We start from the raw sequence: 20,667 nt of genomic DNA, 5'->3' as shown, positions 1-20,667 counted from the left end.
TAAGTGACAACAATGATGCATGGCTATGGCATAAAAGATTTACACATATCCATATGGATCATTTAAACAAGTTAGTCAAGCATGAACTTGTTGTAGGCTTATCAAAGATGAAATTCATTAAGGACAAATTATGTGATGCTTGTCAAAAGGGTAAGCAAACTAAGGTTTCCTTCAAACACAAGAATATTGTATCAACTTCAAGACCACTTCAATTGATACATATGGACTTGTTTGGTCCATCAAAAACTAAAAGTCTTAATGGAAATTCATATGGACTAGTAATTTTTGATGATTACTCAAGGTTCACTTGGACCTTATTTTTGACAAATAAAAATGAAGCTTTTAAAGCATTTAAATATTATACCAAACTAGTCCAAAATGAACAAGCAATCAAAATTGTATCAATAAGAAGTGATCATGGTGGAGAATTTCAAAATGCTTCTTTTGTAGAATATTGTGAAGAAAATGGAATCTTTCATAACTTTTCTGCACCAAGAACACCTCAACAAAATGGAGTTGTTAAGAGAAAGAATAGATCATTGGTAGAACTTGCAAGGACCATGATAAGCGACTCAAGTTTACCAAAATACTTTTGGGCAGATGCTGTAAGTACAACTTGTTATGTATCAAACCGAGTAATAATTCGACCAATCCTAAAGAAGATTCCATATGAACTCTATATAGGTAGAAGGCCCAATATCTCTCACTTTCACATATTTGGATGCAAATGCTTTGTGCTGAATAATGGTAATGAAAATCTTGGAAAATTCGATGAGAAAGCCGATGAAGGTATCTTTATTGGTTATTCTTAATCTAGTAATGCATTTAGATTTTTTAATAAGAGAACTTTGATAGTAGAAGAATCTATGCATGTATCATTTGATGAATCTAACCCCTTGAAAGAGGATAAAGTTGTCTCTTGTGAAGATGATGATTTTATAAGTGATGATATAAGTAAAGACAATCAAGTTGATCAATCAATTCAAGAGAATGAAGTCAGTATTAAGCAGCAAGGTCAATATAATGATCTTCCTAAACAATGGAGAACTCATCGAGATCACCCCATTGATAATATTATAGGTTATATCAACAAATGAGTTACAACTAGGCTCAAACTCCAAGATACTTGCTTGAATATGGCATTTGTTTCTCAAATAGAACCTTCAAAGGTAGGTGAATCACTTAAGGACGATCAATGGATACTTGTCATGCAAGAAGAACTAAATTAGTTTGAAAGAAACAAAGTGTGGGAATTTGTTCAAAATCCTGGAAACAAATACATCATTGGTACCAAATGGGCGTTTAAGAATAAACTAGATGAAAATGGTATAGTTGTTCGAAATAAGGCAAGGTTGGTCGCTCAAGGATAAAATCAAGAAGAAAGGATCGTCTTTGACAAAACATTTGCTCCAGTAGCAAGGTTAGAAGCAATCCGATTATTTTTTGCTTATACTTGCTCTATGGATTTTGAATTATTTCAGATGGATGTCAAGACTGTTTTTCTCAATGGCTACATTAATGAAGAAGTATATGTCAAACAGCCACCCGACTTTGAAGACTTCAAGAATCCTTCACATGTCTTCAAACTAAAGAAAGCCTTTTATGGTTTGAAACAAGCTCCAAGAGCTTGGTATGATAGGCTAAATAAATTTTTATGTGAATGATGATTTGAAAAGGGTAAAGTTGATAAGACATTATTCATTAAAAGAACTAAAGATCACACTTTACTTGTTCAAATCTATGTTGACGATATCATATTTGGATCAACAAATAATGGAATATGTGAAGAATCCTCATTAATGATGCAAAGAGAATTTGAAATGTCTATGATGGAAAAGGTAAATTATTTTCTTGGACTCCACATCAAGAAACTCAAAAATGGAATTTTCATCAATCAAGAAAAGTACTGGAAGGAATTGCTAAAGAGATTTGAGATGGACATCAGTAAAGAAAGTGCAACTCCTATGAGATCCATAACGTATGTCGATAAGGATGAAACTGGTAAATCTATAGATATATCAAAATATCGATGTATGATTGGTTCTCTTTTATATCTAACGGCCAATCGGCCATATATTATGTTCAGTTTTTGTTTATGTGCAAGGTTTCAGGCAAATCCTAAGTAATCACATCTTGTAGCAGTAAAGCGTAATGAAATATTTGAAAAGAACAACCAATGTTGGCTTATGGTATCCAAAAGGAAGAATATGAAATCTTGTCGGTTATTCTTATTCGAACTATGCAGGATGTAAAACATATCGTAAAAGTACAAGCGACACTTGCCATATCTTAGGTAATGCATTAGTGCCATGGTCCTGTAAAAAGCAAGCTTGTGTGGCCCTAAGCACTGCTGAAGTAGAATACATAATAGCAGGTAATTGTTGTGCACATATTTTATGGCTCAAGCAGCAGTTATGTGACTATGGACTTGATTTCGGATGCATCCCACTAAGATGTGACAAAACTAGTGCTATTAATGTCTCAAAGAACTCAATCATGAACTCTCGGACTAAACACATTGACATACGACATCACTTTCTACGAGATCATGTGCTCAAGTGCAATGTTGAAGTAACATTTGTGGATACACATAATCAACTAGCAGATATCTTCACAAAGTCATTGCCTAAAGATTTATTCTATAAGATACGAAGAGAACTTGGCATTTTAAATGAAAATCATCTCTAATGCAAGGTATCTACACTTTGTAAGTCATTTATCTTCAAAATCTAAAATCTTCACTTGATAAGTTGATAAAATTGATTCTTTGATGTATATATGCTTTCTAAATATGAATATGTGCTCTAAATATTGTCTTTTAGTAAAAATTCGACTTACAAACAAAAATCTTGATGTCATAGCGGAATACACATTGTCTGTTTTTGAATACACATTTCCAGAAAATCATGTATTTGAATACAACTAGTGTGTAGCCGAATACAGTTTCACGTTTTTTCCCTATATATAAGCTTTTTCATGTGGTAGGTCATTTGTTTACAATTTCAGTAGCCTAATATAGATTTCCTCCACTTCCATGTCTCCAAAAATCTCATCCAATCTTAAATGCAATAGTTACCCAATCTCTATAGTATCATCTATTGCATCTAAGATCACTCCAAACTAACAATATCACTTCAAACTCAAATTTCCCAAACCCAAATCCCTAATTTTACCCCAACTCCGAAAAACTTCAACTTCTTCAATTTTCACCATGAATGCACGAAAAAGAGGTTCCAAAACAAAACATGTTGTAGTGGGTCCTTCAAAAAGGAGGGCTAGAAATGATAATGTGGCAGACTTATCCCGATTACTTCATTCACCCGAAGAAATTGACCGGTTCAGAACCTACCACTCAGACAAAAAGCTGATCACTCCTAAGTATGGTACTCTTGATTCTTTCTCAGCTTTTAAATTTCCTGAGTTACTTAAGGCCCACCACTTGGAAGCTTTTATTGGTTATAACGGTCCCATCTATTCTGATTTAATTAGGGTATTTTAATGCAATCTTAAGAAGGAAAGGTTTAAGTTGATGTCTCAGGTAAATGGCAAACGCATTGAGTTAGAAACTCAAACAATTGGAGAAATATTGCAGTTACCATTTGAAGGATAGAAACTTAGGCCTGGAAATTTGTGTGAATGGGAAAATATTACCAAATATGATGCTTATGTTTCACTGTGCCGGTTTGACAAAAACACCATGGAACAAAAACAGGCACAGGCTGGTTCTGAATTTGCTAGGCAACGATACAGAGTTGGAAATCTGACCGTTGACAATAGGTTGTTGCAGTATTTTCTAAGCTACATTTTGGTTCCTAAGGCAGACAATTATTCCCAAATATATGAATTTAACCTTCAGATCATGTTTTTCATGACAGAAGGATCTAAACTCAACTGGTCTTACATTGTCTGCTCTGTTCTGTTTGCTTCCAAGGATGCTATTGGCTTACCTTATGCAAAAGAGGTTACCAAAATCTTGGATCATTTTAAAGTGGATTTTTCAAGAGAAGTTATGTATAAACCTTCTAAAGACAATGTGCTAGACTTGAATGTGCTTCCGAGTATGAAGATTGTGTGGAAGGAACAACTTCAGGCCTATGTCCATAAAGGCGATCTTAGCCAAACATCTACGGATGTCCAAGATGACAAAGACACTAAAGAAAAAACATTGAATAATGATCACGTTTCAAACCGCATGATCTTGGACAAGCTTCACTCTCTGCAAACCTTCATCACTACAAAATTTCAGACTATGGACACCTCCATCAACAACCAATTTCAAATCATGGAGACCACCATTGCCCAAAACCATGAATATTTGTTGCATGAACTAAATGGCCTGTCCATCAAAATTGATCACCTTCACCTCCCACCGGATGATGATATGTTGTTTTGTTGCTGATATTGAATTTGTTGTAGTTTCTTTATCTTTAAATGCTTTATGTTATTTTGGTTGTAACTTTACGACAATAGTTTTGCATCATGATATAAAGCTTGAACATGTTTAAATTTCACTTATGTTTTTTATATGATATTCCCTATCTTGTGTGATGACTTTATTCCCTATATATTTTTTGTATGCTTGGAATGTTTTTCTATTGTTTTCCTTCTTTTTTATCATGTTAAAAGGGGGAGAAAACGTATGATGTTGTTGTTAAAGAAATTGTAGGTCTTCCAAATTTTCAAAAGATGATGACATAAACTCAAGCTCAAAAGGGGAGTAAGCATGTATTACGTGGGAGAAAAATGAAAATGATCAAACGCTTTGAAGTCTCAACAACAAGGTTTTGTCATTATCAAAAAAGGGGAGAATGCAAAATACTTATGTTTTTTTTGGAAGACAAAGACCAAGAAAGTGATCAAGTTGCAAGCTCAAAAGGAAGTCAACAATTAAGTCAACTATAGTCAATATGCTAGAAGTCTTATAATGTAAGGTACATGATGCAATATAATATTATTATATTTCAAATGCACATGAGAACATTCCATTTTAGCATATGAATCAAAAGAATTTTCAAAAGGTCAAAATGCATGAACAATGTTTGAAAATCAAGTTTTTGACAATATTCAAAGTTGTATTTGACTACAACGTGTTGTAGCCGAATATGTGACACTCTAAACCCCAAAATAACATATGTAATAATTTATACTAGAACTTTTTGAGTAAAATTTGCAGCGGATAAACAAAATTTATTTACAAGGAAATAAAAACTTTTGTAATTAATTTAGGATATCAAGTTTCTCAAAGTACAAATGGAACAATTCAAACTTTATTACTCAATTAAAACAATTTAATCTCAATGAACTTGATTTAACTATAAATTTTTATTTTTATTCCAAACACTTACTAGTACTAAGTTTTGCATATAAAAGTCATTTGTAATTACATAACTAAAATATAAATTACAACTCTAAATTCCTGGTATCACCTATCAGAGCGGGGTTTCTCCCAAACTTGAACTTCAAGATTCATTAACTTGTAATAACTGCAATTTCGCAAACGCATGGCCAAACCAGTCAAACACAAACAACGAAGGAGATGAGTTTTGAAATCATGTTAATAGTATAATATAAGTAAAAAGAACACGCAAACAATCATAATAGACCGTATCATAATCACATTACGATATATCAAAATATTTAAGTAAATAGTATCATATTATAACATCAAAGTCACTCAAGTAAAATAATCATCCCATTATAATATGCATCAAATCATCTAAGAGTAATTATTATTACTTTTGAAACACATCAATCACAACAAAACAATCACAAGAAAATGCAATGCTACATGAGCTTAGACTCTACTTCACAATGTGGTACCATTCTAACTCTGAAGTACTTGGTTAGGAGGCTTAATACTATGCCACCATCCCGGTGGACGGACAATTCAAATTGGCACTGTCCTCATAGATCCCATCAACTCAACCCGAGACACATATACGTGACAATCGAGGTAAACATGTGTTATGTGGTAGCTCCCGACATTTGGAGTGCTACCTCATAGTCACCTAGGAATTCCCCATCCGAATTCCTCCAAAGTCTAACAATCTTGCCTTAAGGCTCGACAACAGACCGCCACGATAAGGCTCATTCAATTGTACTTCCCCGAAATCACTAGGCTTGTCAAGCCCTATCTATATGATGACAAAATAATCTTCACTTCGCAAATTCTCAATATTTATTTTCTCCCCTCGTTGGTCTATGATACTCCATTAAGACCGTCATCTCAAACACAAATTGGAATCACAATTATTTCACTAAATATGGGGTTACTTCAATATTCTCATAAAAAATTCACAACATCACTATCATTAATCATATCTCATCACATAAACTCATCACAAATTTATAGCATCACTATCATCAACCATACATCATCACATAGGCTTATCACAAATTTATAACATCATTATTATTAATTATACATCATCATAATCACATAAACTTATCAAAATGAATTCACTTTTTATTCTCACATCACATAAACATATCTAATCAAACATATACATAAAATTCATTCGACATCCAATATCACAATAATATCAAATATCTCACATTTAATAAAAATAAATCAAACATCACAATAATATCAAATACCACACATTTAACGAAGTTAAATCAATCAACACCTTATAAATATTTCTATTCCATATTTTAATCTCACAATTCCCATATTTTTACATTAATCAATTTATCAATCAAAAGGCTATTGCCGTACGTAGCGAGCCCCGAATGAATCGTTGGGAAATACGGTTTTCTCGTTCATATCATATTATATTATACTCATGAATTCAAACGCTCTCTCACTCCTTACCTTATTTCGACGCTTTCACACACGAATACGATTCCACAAGCAAACAACCTTTATTCATTGACTCTTTGTTCTTCAATCGATCTAACTTAACAGTTTATGGGTAAACGTTAAAAATAAATTATGAGAAGATACTCTAAAAACTTAACTCGAAATTCGATCAAGGAAAATTACCATCAATCAGAAAACCAATCAGTGGATAATGTAGCCACTTTTTACACGGTCATTTTAGCGTTGATTTCACTCAAATCGGACTTACGGTGAAGGAGAACGATACAAAATAACGGATTCTACAAACGGAGAAGTAGGGTATTTTAGAGAGAAATTGGGGTTGTTAAAAATCTAGAAAATTATGTTTAATTGACGAGTTAAATAAATGAAATAACATACTCAAATTTGGGCGAAAATGGAGAGAGTTTTCTGGAGCAGTTGTCGATCACTAGTGTCAAACGATATATTATTGTTGTGTTTCCTCTTTGGTTTTACAGCTGCCCTTCCCACTCCCTTCCCTTTTTTGTTTGCTTTATTTTATTAACAATTAGGGTTCACACATGAATCAAACCCATTGACCCCTTTATTTATGTTTTTGTTTTACTATTGATATTTTTATTTTGCTAAAACAAAATTAATAATTATTTAATCTCCTTTTTAATAATCTTCCAAACACAGTATTTCAAACATTACTAATATTTTATAAATTAGAGTAATTAAAATAATTAATATAAAAAAAACATATTACTAATGATTGAAACTCTCACATTCAAAATAATCTCTACAATTATACTTATTTCTCAAAATACTCACATTATAATAATACCAGCATATTAGAAAATAGTCAAAATTATAAAATAAATAAATATAATATCAATATTTTATATTAATTACTAAATCACAATAAATATATATAAAATCACAATGTCATAACAAATATATAAAAATAAACGAAATCAAACACAATATCAATTATATCTCAAGATAATTATTTATAAAAAAAATAACTAAAAATAGAAAATAGTTATAAATAATTGAAATATAAAGATGTGCATACTTAATATCAGTCAAACGCACAGAAAAATATTATATTAATTTGGTACGAGTATATACACGTAAAATCGTTTAAGATCTCATTCATTAAAATATTACAATAAAATACTATTTAGAAAAATATATAAAATATAACATTTGTTATTTAGATTGCTCATGTATTTCAATATGTATAAAAATAGCACTAATCCAAATCACCCATATAACAAAAACTAATCACGAAATTTATTAACATGTATTCTAAAATAATTTTAAAACCAAATTAATTATTTAAAATCACATTTCATTAATAAAATAGTTTATTATAAAATTTGGGGTGTACAGAATACAAACTCAAGTCAGTAACTAAAACTAAATATCTTTATTCGACTACGAGATGGTATAGCCGAATACAAATACTAAGTCAGCAGCTAAAACTGCATTTTTGTATTCGACTATGGGATGGTGTAGCCAAATACAAATAATAAGTTAGTAGCTAAAACTGCACTTTTGTATTCAACTACAACATGATGTAGATGAATACAAAACCAAGTCAGTTACAAAATTCAATCATCTGTATTCGACTACAACGTGTTGTATTTGAATACAATGTTAAAATTTTCAAATAAAGTTGAACGTTGCAAAGGTGTATTCGACTACACTCCCATTGTAGCTGAATACAATTGCAAAGCAATGCAATTTTTTAGTTCAGATTCAACTTGGATCATTGCATATGTTCATAAAACTTCTAGGAACGATTGCCACTGGTATGAAGTGATATCTAAAAAGTATAATTACTTCATAGATTCAGTTTTGACTTAACAATTTTTACATCAATCTTAGAATAATTTTGAACAAACTTTCTGAATTATTTTGATTTATTCAAAGTCTCACTTTCATATTTCAAGTACAGATTTTACATTGTCATATCATTAAGAAAGGTTATCTATTGTACTTGAAATTATATTATACTGTTATCATTGTATTTAATTGTTATACACTCTTGATTTCAGTCAAAGTCATTGTTGTAAAACCATTCAAGTTATTGTTTAAATTAAGGAAAGTTGTGTACTTTCTTCAAGTGTTGTAAACTAGGAAAATGGTGTGCTATCTTAGGCTTATTGTTAGAAGTTTGTAACAGAAGTCTTAGAGTTAGACTTGTACTTATTCTAACAAATAGTAGAAAATCTTTTGTGGTGTGCAAGAGGACTAGATGTATCCTTGGTTGTAAGGGAAATCATGATAAATTATTGTGTTCTTTATTTTTTCTGCCTTTTACATTTGACCATACACCAATCTTAAAGAGAAAAATAATTCACTAATTCTCTAAAAACCAAAAAATTTATATACACATAATTCATACCCATTTATAATTGTTTATGGACATAAAACATGATTCAATGAGTTATTCTTATAAATATAATACATAATGATTTTTCTTTCTTGACTTAGAAAATAAATTTTTTCCAGAGGATGCTTGTTTGAATTAACATATGTTTGATTTAAAAATAACTTCAAAATGTCACATAATTGACTTATGCTTGGTAGATTATGTTTTAAACTTTCAACATATTGAATATCAGCTATTTTTTCGGAATTATCATTACCTACAATACCTTTTCCTTTGATTTTTGTATGATCATTATTTTCAAAAGTTATAGATTCCTCATCCTTCTTGACAAAAGAGAGAAAATAATGTATATCTCTTGTCATATATCTCGAACAACTACTATCCAAGTACCATGGCTTTTTGATTACATTTTGAAAACATCCCTGCATTAGAATTTAATAAGTTCTTAGGTACCCATACAATCTTGGGTCCTTGAGGGTTAGTTTTTTGTTTAAGAATATATATTTTTTCTTTAGATAGTAGTTGGTTCATCATGACCAATCTTTGAATAATAAGAACACTTTCTTTTTGTTCCTGGAGAATGTTCTGACATGAGATGTCCAATTTTGTTACAGTAAGAATATTTTGTTTTGCATTTTTCTTCTCTTCTTTCTAGTATAAAGAAGTTTTCATAGAGTTTTTGCTTTCGAGATTTGTCAAAATCAAGTCCAGCTTTTTCAAAAATTCCTACTTGAGATCCCATAATTTTTTTTTGGAAGGTTTCAGTGGATTTTATAAAGTTGGATAAATCATTTTTGAGGTTTTCAACTTTTGATTTGAGAAAAACATTCTCCTCTTGAGTTGTAGAATGTTTTGGATACTTGTTCTTAGTGGTTTCATTTAGACTTTTTTTTTTTGTTTTTTAGACATTTTGAAACTAGATTCTTGTAGGTTTTGGATGACCTTTTTGAGTTCGTCATTCATAGCTTGGACTTTCTCTTTTTCTTTACAAAGTTGTTCTTGTAATGAACCATATTTTTGAGCAAGTTTAAATCACATAAAAGATTATCAATTTTTTTTTTCTATTTATTCACATATACGACAAAATTCATAGACAATTACCTCATCATTTTGAGTTTCCCATTAGGCACATGTTCCCAGAGACAAAATCCAGCTTTTTCTTATACATAAATCTTTTTGGTGCTTTTTTGTTCAAATGATATTTAATTTTATAATGTCCTAATTTGTTACACCCATAACATATGATTTGGCTTTTATCTATTTCAATTTTAGAATTTTCCCTTTTGCTTGGGAAATTTCTTTTGACCTGATCCCTTTTTCTCATCATTCTTTGAATTTTTCTTGTTAGAAGGACCATTTCCTCAATCAGCTTCTTCTTGATCAATTTATCTTTCTTCTGAATCTTCTTTTTCATCCTATTGTGAGGATGAGCTTTCTTGAGAGTTTTGTGAAGCTTTTAAGACTATTACTTTGTCTTTCTTTGTTGGTTTATCTTCTTGAACCAAAACTTCGTAAGCTCTTAAAGTTCCAATTAGTTCTTTTAATTCGAGTGTCTCAAGATTTTTAGCTTGACTTATGGCTGTGACCATTGGTCTCCATATGATAGAGAGGCATCTCATAATTTTTCTTACCCCTGTCTTGGGCTGAGTTGGCTTTGCCAAGGGAGCACATTTCATTTATTATAGTTGTGAATCTTGAATACATTTCATCAATATTTTTTCCTTCATATATCTCAAATAGGTCAAATTTTCGTACATCAATATAACTTCTTGTGTCTTTGACATGACTTGTTCCTTCATGATGAGTTTGTAATGTATCCCATACTTTTTTTGGTTGTATCGCATTCATCAACTCTTTCACTTTTCTCCCCGCTTAAAGCACATAATAAATATAATTGAGCTTTAGAGTTTAAAAGTACTTTAGCTTTGTCTTCTGTTGTCCAGTCTGCTTCTTTCTTTTCACCGGATGTTGGATCACTTTGATCTACTCTTGGTATGAAGTTTCCATCTGTTATGATATGCCAAATTCATGTATCTTGAGATTTAAGGAATAATTGCATATTTCCTTTCCAGAAGTAGTAACTTGTACCATCAAAATAAGGTGATTTGATGATCCTCCTTCAACAATATACTTGCCTTTTGACATTTTTTTTTCCTTAATCTTTTCCTCTAACATTTGTTAGGTGCTCAGAGGTTGAGCTCTGATGCCAACTGAAGTAGCAATGTCAATTTCAGGAAAGATGGGGTTTGAATTGTTATCTATTTTTAAAATTTTGATTTTTATGCTTCATTTAATTTAACTCAAGACTAATCTTGGTTGAAACAAAATGTCCAAAATGTTCTGGATATGTTAGAAGTAAACAAGACATGTTAATTCTAAGTGAAATGTGATCAATGAGTGTAAGATAAATATAGATAAGGATAAGAAGATCACACAAATATGTATTATGGTTCATCCAAGGTGGGCTACATCCAATCCTCACAATTTGTGAGATTTTCCACTAATGATCTTAGCACTAGAACATTATGCCTTTACATTTTCTTTCTTGATCACGATCAATTACAACTCTCACCTTTCAACCTTGAATTAATTTTTTACACTCGACTTTCAGTCCAGAAAGAATTTTTAAAAGTATCTTTAAATCAAGAAAGGATTTTAACAACACACTCAATTTATCTTAAGAGATATACTTGAATTATAAAATGATGTGCACGATAAAGGTGTTTGGTATCCTGAAACTTCTAAACACTTTTTTTAGATTGATTAACAACAATAACTTAGTAAGATGATCCACAAATATAGTGAGAGAGCTAAAGTTTTTCTTGAGAGAAGAACTTGGCTACTTGAGTTTAAATGATCAAATACAGCTCAATTGATAGTGGGAATGAATGGACGATGGTACTTATTTCCTAGGTATTGAGTTCAATTCCCTCGAAAGGCAAAAACTCGCTATTTTCTATGGAGAGGAAGGGGACGATAATGTCGTAATTAACAGTGTTGATAACTATTCCAAATCAAAAGCATGTAGAGCTTTCTGCCGAATAGTGTTAGTACAACGTACTTGAGTCCTTGCTCACAGCTCATTATTCTGGAGTTCTGGACTTGACCACTGATTTGAGAATTTTTTATACTCTTAACTTGTAGTTTGGACTGTAGAAAAAGATCTATCTTGACTTTGTCTTTAATAAAGAACATCCAAAATATTCTTCTAAAGATTCTCCAGTTCATTTTGTTATTGATTTTGAAGATTTTTCAAAAACTCTTGGACTTGCAAAGTGGATCTTTGTCTATATAGGACATAATATGAAATGACAATAGTGTTCTTGATTTCTTGCAAGGTAGCCCACATTATTTTTGTTTGAATATGTTTAGTCAACTATCCTTAAAGAAGTCACTCAAAAACATAAGTTAAATGACAATATGATCATAATTACAATTAGTGATTAATTAACTGTGTAATTATTCTTAAAACACTTAATTTGAAAATTTACCTCACCAGATATTACTATAATATCTATTAAAATTAACTAATTTAATTTAATAATTAAATAAATTATTTTGATAGTTAAAATTTTAATTTTAATTAAAATTATAACAAAAAAACATAATTTTAAAATAAATCAAAAAATAAAACTTAAAAATTTAATATATTAAATTAAATATAATTAAATTTATTTATAAATAGATGATTTTATTTCATAACATGTTAATTTTTAGGCTAAATTACATTTGTGGTCCTTTAACTTAGTCTCAGGTAACGTTTTAGTCCTTTATCTTTTTTTTCTTCCCGATTTAGTCCTTTATTCCTAACAATATCAAATAAAGTATGAAAATATGAGTTTATTTGAAGATTTGCGTTACGAATTTGATGAAATTTGTATTATATTGAAGAATATAATTAATTTTATGAGTTTTGATTGAATTTTTTTTTTGAATTTTTGTATAAAAAAGGATAACATTGTTGAAATTTTAAAACATAAAATATCAAATTGTCACTTAAAATTAAAATAAAGGACCAAGTCGGGAAAAAAAAAAGATAAAGGACTAAAACGTTACCTGAGATTAAGTTAAAGGACCACAAATGTAATTTAGCCTAATTTTTAAAATGTGAAGTCTCTGTATGATTTAAATTTTTTTTATATATTTAGTTGATATTTGGATACAGAGAGCGTGAAGGTTCTAGGAGTTCTACATGATTTAGATTTTCTTAATTGATATTTGGATAGAGAGAGCGTGAAGGTTCTAGGAGATGATTTAGGAGTAGTAACCGTAAAACAAAAATAAAACCCACGTGTCGTTCCCTCTATATCGTGTGTCAAACATGTAAATAGTTCTTCTATTTTGTCTTAATTTTATTTTTAAGAAAAACCGATTCTTCAACGAATTGTGATTTGTTCTTCCACATTCCTCTCTTTCTCATCCGGATTCTCATCTCAGGTAACTTAATCCAATTCACCATCTTCATATACATTTCAATTATTTTCTTCATCCAAAATATTTGGTTTCCAATTCCTTTTTTTTTCTTCCACTTCTAATTGAAGCTTGGGAATTAGTTAATCGTTTCTCCAATACTTGGCTATGTAACTCATGACTACACACGTAAACAACAATTTCATAGTTATGAATGATTGAAAATGTGATTTTTTTTATTTTTTATCACGCAAGGTTTTAAATACCGACAAGAGTCTCTTTGTGATCCTTAATATTAATGGGACAAACATAAAACTTTGATGTATGCGAGATTTTAAATTTGTTGCATGCTTTTTGATATCGTGGAGAATCGCAGACAAATGTGATCAATATGAGTTTAATCATAGTCACTTTGATGTTTTTTATAACATAGAAAACCAATGTCATATATATATATAAAAGATTAATTTGGTCCTTAGGTTGAGAAGGAGCGGATGGAGTTATAAGGAAGTCAAGAATTCGATCCGTGGCCAAACATAATTCTAATCATTACTAACAATACTAATACAACAATGGCTTTTCCTAAAAACAATCCACCGATGCGTCTTTGTTTACCACACCCGACTATACAATACCGGATGGTCTGATCTTTTAAGAATCTTGTGATCAATAACATCTTTTTATTACATAAATTGGAAAATTGGAAAAGGGAGAAATTATTATTATTTATAGTGTTACTAATGACCATTTTACCAACCTGAAGAGATTTGAACTCAAAGATACAAAGTGAAACTCTTAGTGACACCTCATGAGGATGCTCTATAACATCTAAAACTTTGGTCAAACATCAAAAACATACTGGGAATCTTTATTTAAAATCTTGTGGCTAAGTTTGCTTAATGCTCAATAACATATGTTTTTGTGTTTAAATACTATATAGACTAAATGGCTAAAGGGCGAGTCTTATTTATTTTTTTATTTTAAATTTAATGTGATTTATTTGGGATTTTATTTTGTGAAGATTAGATAAAGAATATGCATAAGGGTAGAGGAGTTGAAGATAAATTTTTTAAATCAAGTAGCTTTGGAGATTTTGGTTTCCATAGAAGTATGATGATGCCTAGTCTTTTTGGAGGAAGGGATCCATTTGATGATCCTTTTTTCAGTGATCCACTTGACAGCATTTGGGGTCCAAATTCTGCTTCATCTAGATCAATGCAGAAGACAGACAAGGAAAAAGGAGTTGTTATAAAAGAATTAGGCTCTGATGATGAGTGCACTGATACTTTTGATGAGAAAATTTCTTGGTCAACATTGGAGCCATCTGTTGAGCATCCAGATGATGATGATTTTAATGGTAATTTTCTTGATCTATTATTTTATTATAGTGTCTTTATTTAACTTATGAGCTTAAAGACTACATTGATAGTGTAAAAAAATTTCGTAGTCATTCAATCAGGTGTCATCACTATGGTATTTTGTTATAACATATTACTCAATAATGAAATATAAACAACAAGGGTATCTGAAAAAATAATGTATCCGCCCTTAATTTTTAATTAGATACATCAACTTTTCTGATACACTTTTTGTTTATATTTCATTCTGGAGGGAGTAACAACAACAACAAGCTTTATCCTACTAAGTAGCATCAGCTACATCGATCAAACGACACCATAATTCATGTATAACACACTTTAAAATATTTCGTACTAGACGATTGTGTAAAAAAAGTTTTATATTGTCGGAATAATCTATGAAGTCTAGTTTTATTTGCTTTGTCCAATTATGTACTTATTTGTGTGAATATTATCAGAGTGTAAAAACAGTGGTGTAACTTACAAGAATGATCTTCACAAGTCAGAAGAACCTGCAAAGGGTCGCAATTTGTCTTTTCAGACTAGCAGAGTAACGTATGGGGGTATAGATGGTGCTTATTATACTTCTACCAGAACTAGAAGGATGGGGGCTGATGGGGTATGTGAAATGTAACTTCATCTTACTGTTAATTGTTTTGAAGGCTATTTTTTATTTTAATGTTATCTATATGAATAAGTCAGGTGGTGGTGGAGGAAAGCAGAGAAGCTGACTCGTCAACAGGCCAGGCAACACATAGAATCTCTAGAGGAATCCACGATAAGGTGTGTATTTACTTATTTAGTACCAACACTTTTGATTGAAGGTGTTTCCAATGGACACTGACGCGACATTGATATATGTGGTTATATTCAATTACTTTCATGTGCCAATAATTATTTTTTCAAACTCAAATAAAAATTAAAAATTAACTCGATTGAAACTCAAATCTTAGATTTGAAACTCAAAACTGAAAATTGGTTTTGGTTTTTGAAAATTTCAAAACATTTAGCAGAAAACCACCCCGAACTGGGCCTTAATTAGTACACACATCTATGTGTCAGTGTTGTTTTTTATATCCATATTTGTGTCGGTGTTTCATAGATACTGTATATGATAGGCCTAAGAGTGCATTTCTGCAGTAGTTAAAGTCATAATGTCAGATGTAGATGAATAATAGACATTACCTGCATTTTGCATACAGTTAACATAGAAGTGACTTGGAATCGATACGAAAATAACTTGTTCTTCAATCAGAATTAAAGCGAAATATTTTTCATTGAAAAAAAGTTCATTTTTTTTTATGTATGGATTTTAATACAATATGTGGTGCTGGTTGCCAGGTTTTGTAACTTCTGTCTTAGTATTGAAGGAAATGAAGGATTTGTGATGGGTAAACCTTGGTTTGTTCGCGGAAGGTTTAATTTTGTAGTTAGTTATCATGTTGCCTATAAATAAGACAGTGGGTTGAGATTGAGGGGTATGTTGAGAGTGATGGGTATTTTAGCATTTGTGATAGAGTTGGGGCCTTTTGACGTTAGGAGGTGCAGACTATGTGTTGAAGAATCAAGGGAAATTAGATTTGATTCTCTTTTATTTTATATTATTCTATTTATTTTAATTTTATGATTCTATCATTATTACTCATTATTACAATTGTAATTTCTTTTCCTATATAAACATGTTGGGAATGTAGTATTAAAATATGAAAGTATTTTGCTTTTTACTTTCTTCACTATGAAACATCGACACATACACAGATCCCCGACACAATGCTCTAACACATCAACACTGATAATAATTTTAAAAAATGGAAGTAATTGATTGTAATTACATTTGTTAAGTCGGTGTTTGACTCAGATACTAATAATTTAAAAAAATGAAAGTAATTGATTGTAATTACATGTACTAAGTCGGTGTTTGACTGAGATACGTATCAGACACCAGACACACCTTTAAATTTGTGTATGATCACTATCATGTATGTAGGGCCATTCAGTTTTGAGGAAGCTTGACTCAGATGGGAAGGTTGATACAACACAGACACTGCACAATCTTAATGAAGGTTTGTTGCTACTGTCTTCAGTTCATCGACTGTTAGTTTGACAACATCTAGAGTGGTAAAAAGAAGTTCTATCGATTCTGATGTATACATTTGCTATTTTTATACGTCAGATGAGCTTGCACGGTTTGAGGAAGCATGGAAAGGAAATAATCTAGGGAAGTTACCTGATTATGATGTGCATAGGAAAAATGGTAAGCTTCTTTTGTTCCTTTTGATTCAATAATATATCTTGTATGATTGGTGCTCAATCTAAGTTTCTTAACTCCTTTTGTTGTTTGAATCATTGAAGCACAAACACAAACATGAACACCTTACATGACACTGATACGTTGACAACAATAATAAATTGATAAGTGAAAATAATTGAATATAAATTCATTTGTCGGTGTTGAACACCGGACACATTTTTAATCTGATGTGTGAATGTTATATAGTATGAATAGTTGGTGCACTTTGATAATTTCTGAGAGAAAGCTAGTTTGCTAGCATGAAAGTTTTCTGTTTCTTGAATTGTTATGTGCTTATATGTGGTTAATATTGATATATGCTCTATAATTATTTGAACTTAATTTAGATCTCAAAGTACCCCTGTATTTGGATAATATGTTTGTTTTGTGAGCTTCTACATTCTGTGGATGCCATTGGATGGTTTTTTGCACAAGAAAAATTACATGGCATTTTCAAATGGCTCTCCATGAGATTTCAGGTTGCATATTTCTATTTACAAATGATATATAATTCATATTTTGAAACTCTATAATATATACACTTTAGATTAAAGGTGCGTCCAGTTTCTGACGCGTGACGATATCCGATACATGTGGTTATATTCAATCACTTTTATTTTCTAAAATTATTATCAAAGTCTACGTGTCATATCAATACAAATGCCAAGACAGTTACCAAAACTGCCATGACAGTTACCAAAACTGCCATGACAGTTACCAAAACTGACCACAAGTCAGTTTCTTATTTCCTTCTAATAATATAAATTAATATTTATTTATTAATAATAATAGTCTAACGTAATGTCAGTTTGTGTTAGAGCTTTATAGTTTTGAAAATAGTATAATTTGTATGAATGCTATATATGACACTCATAAGAAAATGATAAAGTATGCATAAGCAGAATGAATATGGTTTAATCTTAGTCTCTTAACATTAGCTTTGCAAAAAATTCATACTCTTTATATATGTAGGGATTAATTCATAAGTCCTAACTTGAATTGGTAAAACAATTACTGTGCTTCTGGTTAGGCTATCAACTATGAAGCACATATATTGACACAAACACTAAATACGATATCGATACTGACACATCGACTCCTATAATTATTTGAGAAATGGAATTAATTGAATGTCATTAATGTATTGGTTTCGTGTCTGTATTTGACATGGATGTGTTGGATACTATCCTTCGTTCAAAAGTATCAGTACTACATAGGGTATTAGAAAGTATGATATATATAAAATCACAGTTTTTCAGTGCTGATTTTTCACATGTAATTTGATTGAATATACTGTAGATTCTAGAGTTGGTGAGCTAAACAAAAACCAGGTTCGGTCACTTCCATCTTTGGATCAGGATAGAAAAGGAAGTGGATTTGCATCAAAGTATGAAACAGGGAACAATTCTGAGGGAAGAACAAAGAAAGTTGTTAGAATCAATATTGAGTGAATGGTATTATGTCCATTATGATATTGTATGTAAAAATGTAGAATGAAGTTGTGCTATGGTGTGTTTTAGTTAGCATCCGAAAAGCTCTACATGATCTTGTTGTACAATTAATAGCATATATGTTTGTTTTGTGGGGAGAATGTAATTCTGAATATAAATTGTGATTAGACTGTTTAAGTTGTTGAGGTTCATGGACTTATATTTTTAGTTGATGAACCCAATGAATTTTAATGATGAGATCTTTAACAGTACTTTCTCGTGTTCAAATCCAAATCCATAAAGTTATGGTTCGAGGCTTGAGATGCATCGTCGACTTTTGGTAAAGTTAGAAGTGTTTCGATTCTTGAAGATCTTATTTTAAATCTAAATGCCCTTAAATATAAGATTTGTTTGTTAGAGTATTTTTTAAAATGAGTGTTTTTTAGTATTCATTTGTTTTAACTTTTTTTTTTAAATAATTTAAAAAATAAAGTTTTAAAGGAAAATTAGTTTAAATGCTTTATTAAAAAATTTAAGTATTTTATTTATTTACTATAATTTTATTTTTATAGTAAAATTTTTAAAAATTATTAAACTGAGAAGCGATTTTAACTTCTCATTAAATAATTTTTAAGACATTTTTATTAAAAAAAAACACATGTATGCAAACCTAGCTGTCGTAAAAAAGAATTGTTCTTATTCTAATTTATTCTTCATCTATCTATTAGATAGGGGTCGTTTTTTGGACTAAAACCAAATTTCAATTTGTTTTTTCTTTCTATTTTTAATTAAATAAATGTTTTTATTTTATTTATATATTTAGTTTTTTTCTATTTGGTTGTCACGTTTAGTTTTCTGTTTTAGTTCGGTGTTTGTTTGGTTCAAATTGACAGATTAATCTCAATTAAGTGCAGATTCAGATTCAATCAATGACTTCGGTGTCATCAACGTTACACCTCTAGAGCTATGTGTATTTCAGACACTTTAATTTCGTTATATTTGTAGGTTTTGTTACAATTGTAGTCATTGTACTATTTTATGCTATTAACTTGGATGTTGTGAGTTTGTTATTATATTCATCATTTTTATGTTAGTTTAAATATATTTTTGGTCTTTGTAAATATAACATTTTTTGTCCTAGTCCGATGTTTGTTTAGTTAAAATTGACAGATTAATCACAATCAAGTGCAGATTCAGATTCAGATTCAATTAATGATTTCGGTGTCATCAACGTTACACCTTTGGAGCTATGTGTATTTCAGACACTTCAATTTTGTCATATTTGTAGGTTTTGTTACAATTACAATCATTGTACTATTTTATGCTATTAACTTGTTGTGAGTTTGTTACTATATTCATCATTTTTATGTTGGTTTAAATATATTTTTGGTCCCTTAAATATAACCTTTTTTTTTATTTTGATCCTCGTATTTTTTTTTTGGGTTTACATCCCTATTATATCAAAAAAAAAATTATTTTTGGTCCTTAACGTTAAGTGGACGTTACAAAAAGGGAAACAGTTTTTGGTTCTTGCAAATATAACAGTTTTCAGTTTTAAACCCTGAAAAATATTTTTTGAATTTCATCCCTTCAATATCCAAATTTTTTTTGAAACACAATAATTTGTATAGTTATTTTTATTTATTATTTAAATCTATTCAACACCACACACCTATAAAGTGAATTTCATCATCATCTTCATCAACCCAACAATATTTTCCCTCACATAACTAAAACTATTTCCATTCAAATTTCAATAATATTAGGACGCAATAATAGGATCTAATCACCATACAAAACAAAATAATAAAAAAATATTTTAAAAAAAATTATATTAATAAAATAAAATAAATTAAATTGAAGGAAAAAAATATTGTTGAGTAGATATGTCAAAACAAATAATGTTTTATATTATTTTAACAACTCTCTCCTATTCTAGTCCAATTAGCATTTTTAACCAATCTTGTGCATCCAATAGGTGTGTTTGTGTCATT

General features: G+C 30.2%; 1 protein-coding gene across 2 annotated transcripts; it reads left to right on the top strand.

Annotated features, from left to right (window-relative positions):
* The first annotated feature begins 13,481 nt into the window (after window positions 1–13,481).
* On the top strand, window positions 13,482–18,945 carry LOC101508261 (uncharacterized). Of its 2 annotated transcripts, none has more exons than XM_004506450.4 (7): window positions 13,482–13,622; window positions 14,617–14,952; window positions 15,412–15,572; window positions 15,656–15,736; window positions 16,941–17,016; window positions 17,127–17,207; window positions 18,543–18,945. In XM_004506450.4, exons 2-7 carry the CDS (start codon window positions 14,631–14,633, stop codon window positions 18,692–18,694), a joined length of 873 nt encoding a protein of 290 aa, XP_004506507.1. In that variant the 5' UTR covers window positions 13,482–13,622; window positions 14,617–14,630; the 3' UTR covers window positions 18,695–18,945. The 2 variants fall into 2 exon arrangements, with proteins under 2 accessions (XP_004506507.1, XP_012572894.1); XM_012717440.3 differs by having other exon boundaries at window positions 13,483–13,622; window positions 14,622–14,952.
* The last annotated feature ends 1,722 nt before the right edge of the window (window positions 18,946–20,667 follow it).

This window comes from Cicer arietinum, chromosome 6 (genome assembly GCF_000331145.2).
Source record: "Cicer arietinum cultivar CDC Frontier isolate Library 1 chromosome 6, Cicar.CDCFrontier_v2.0, whole genome shotgun sequence".
In the NCBI taxonomy this organism is placed as follows: Eukaryota; Viridiplantae; Streptophyta; class Magnoliopsida; order Fabales; family Fabaceae; genus Cicer; species Cicer arietinum.
This window is presented reverse-complemented; position numbering and strand designations above follow the sequence as displayed.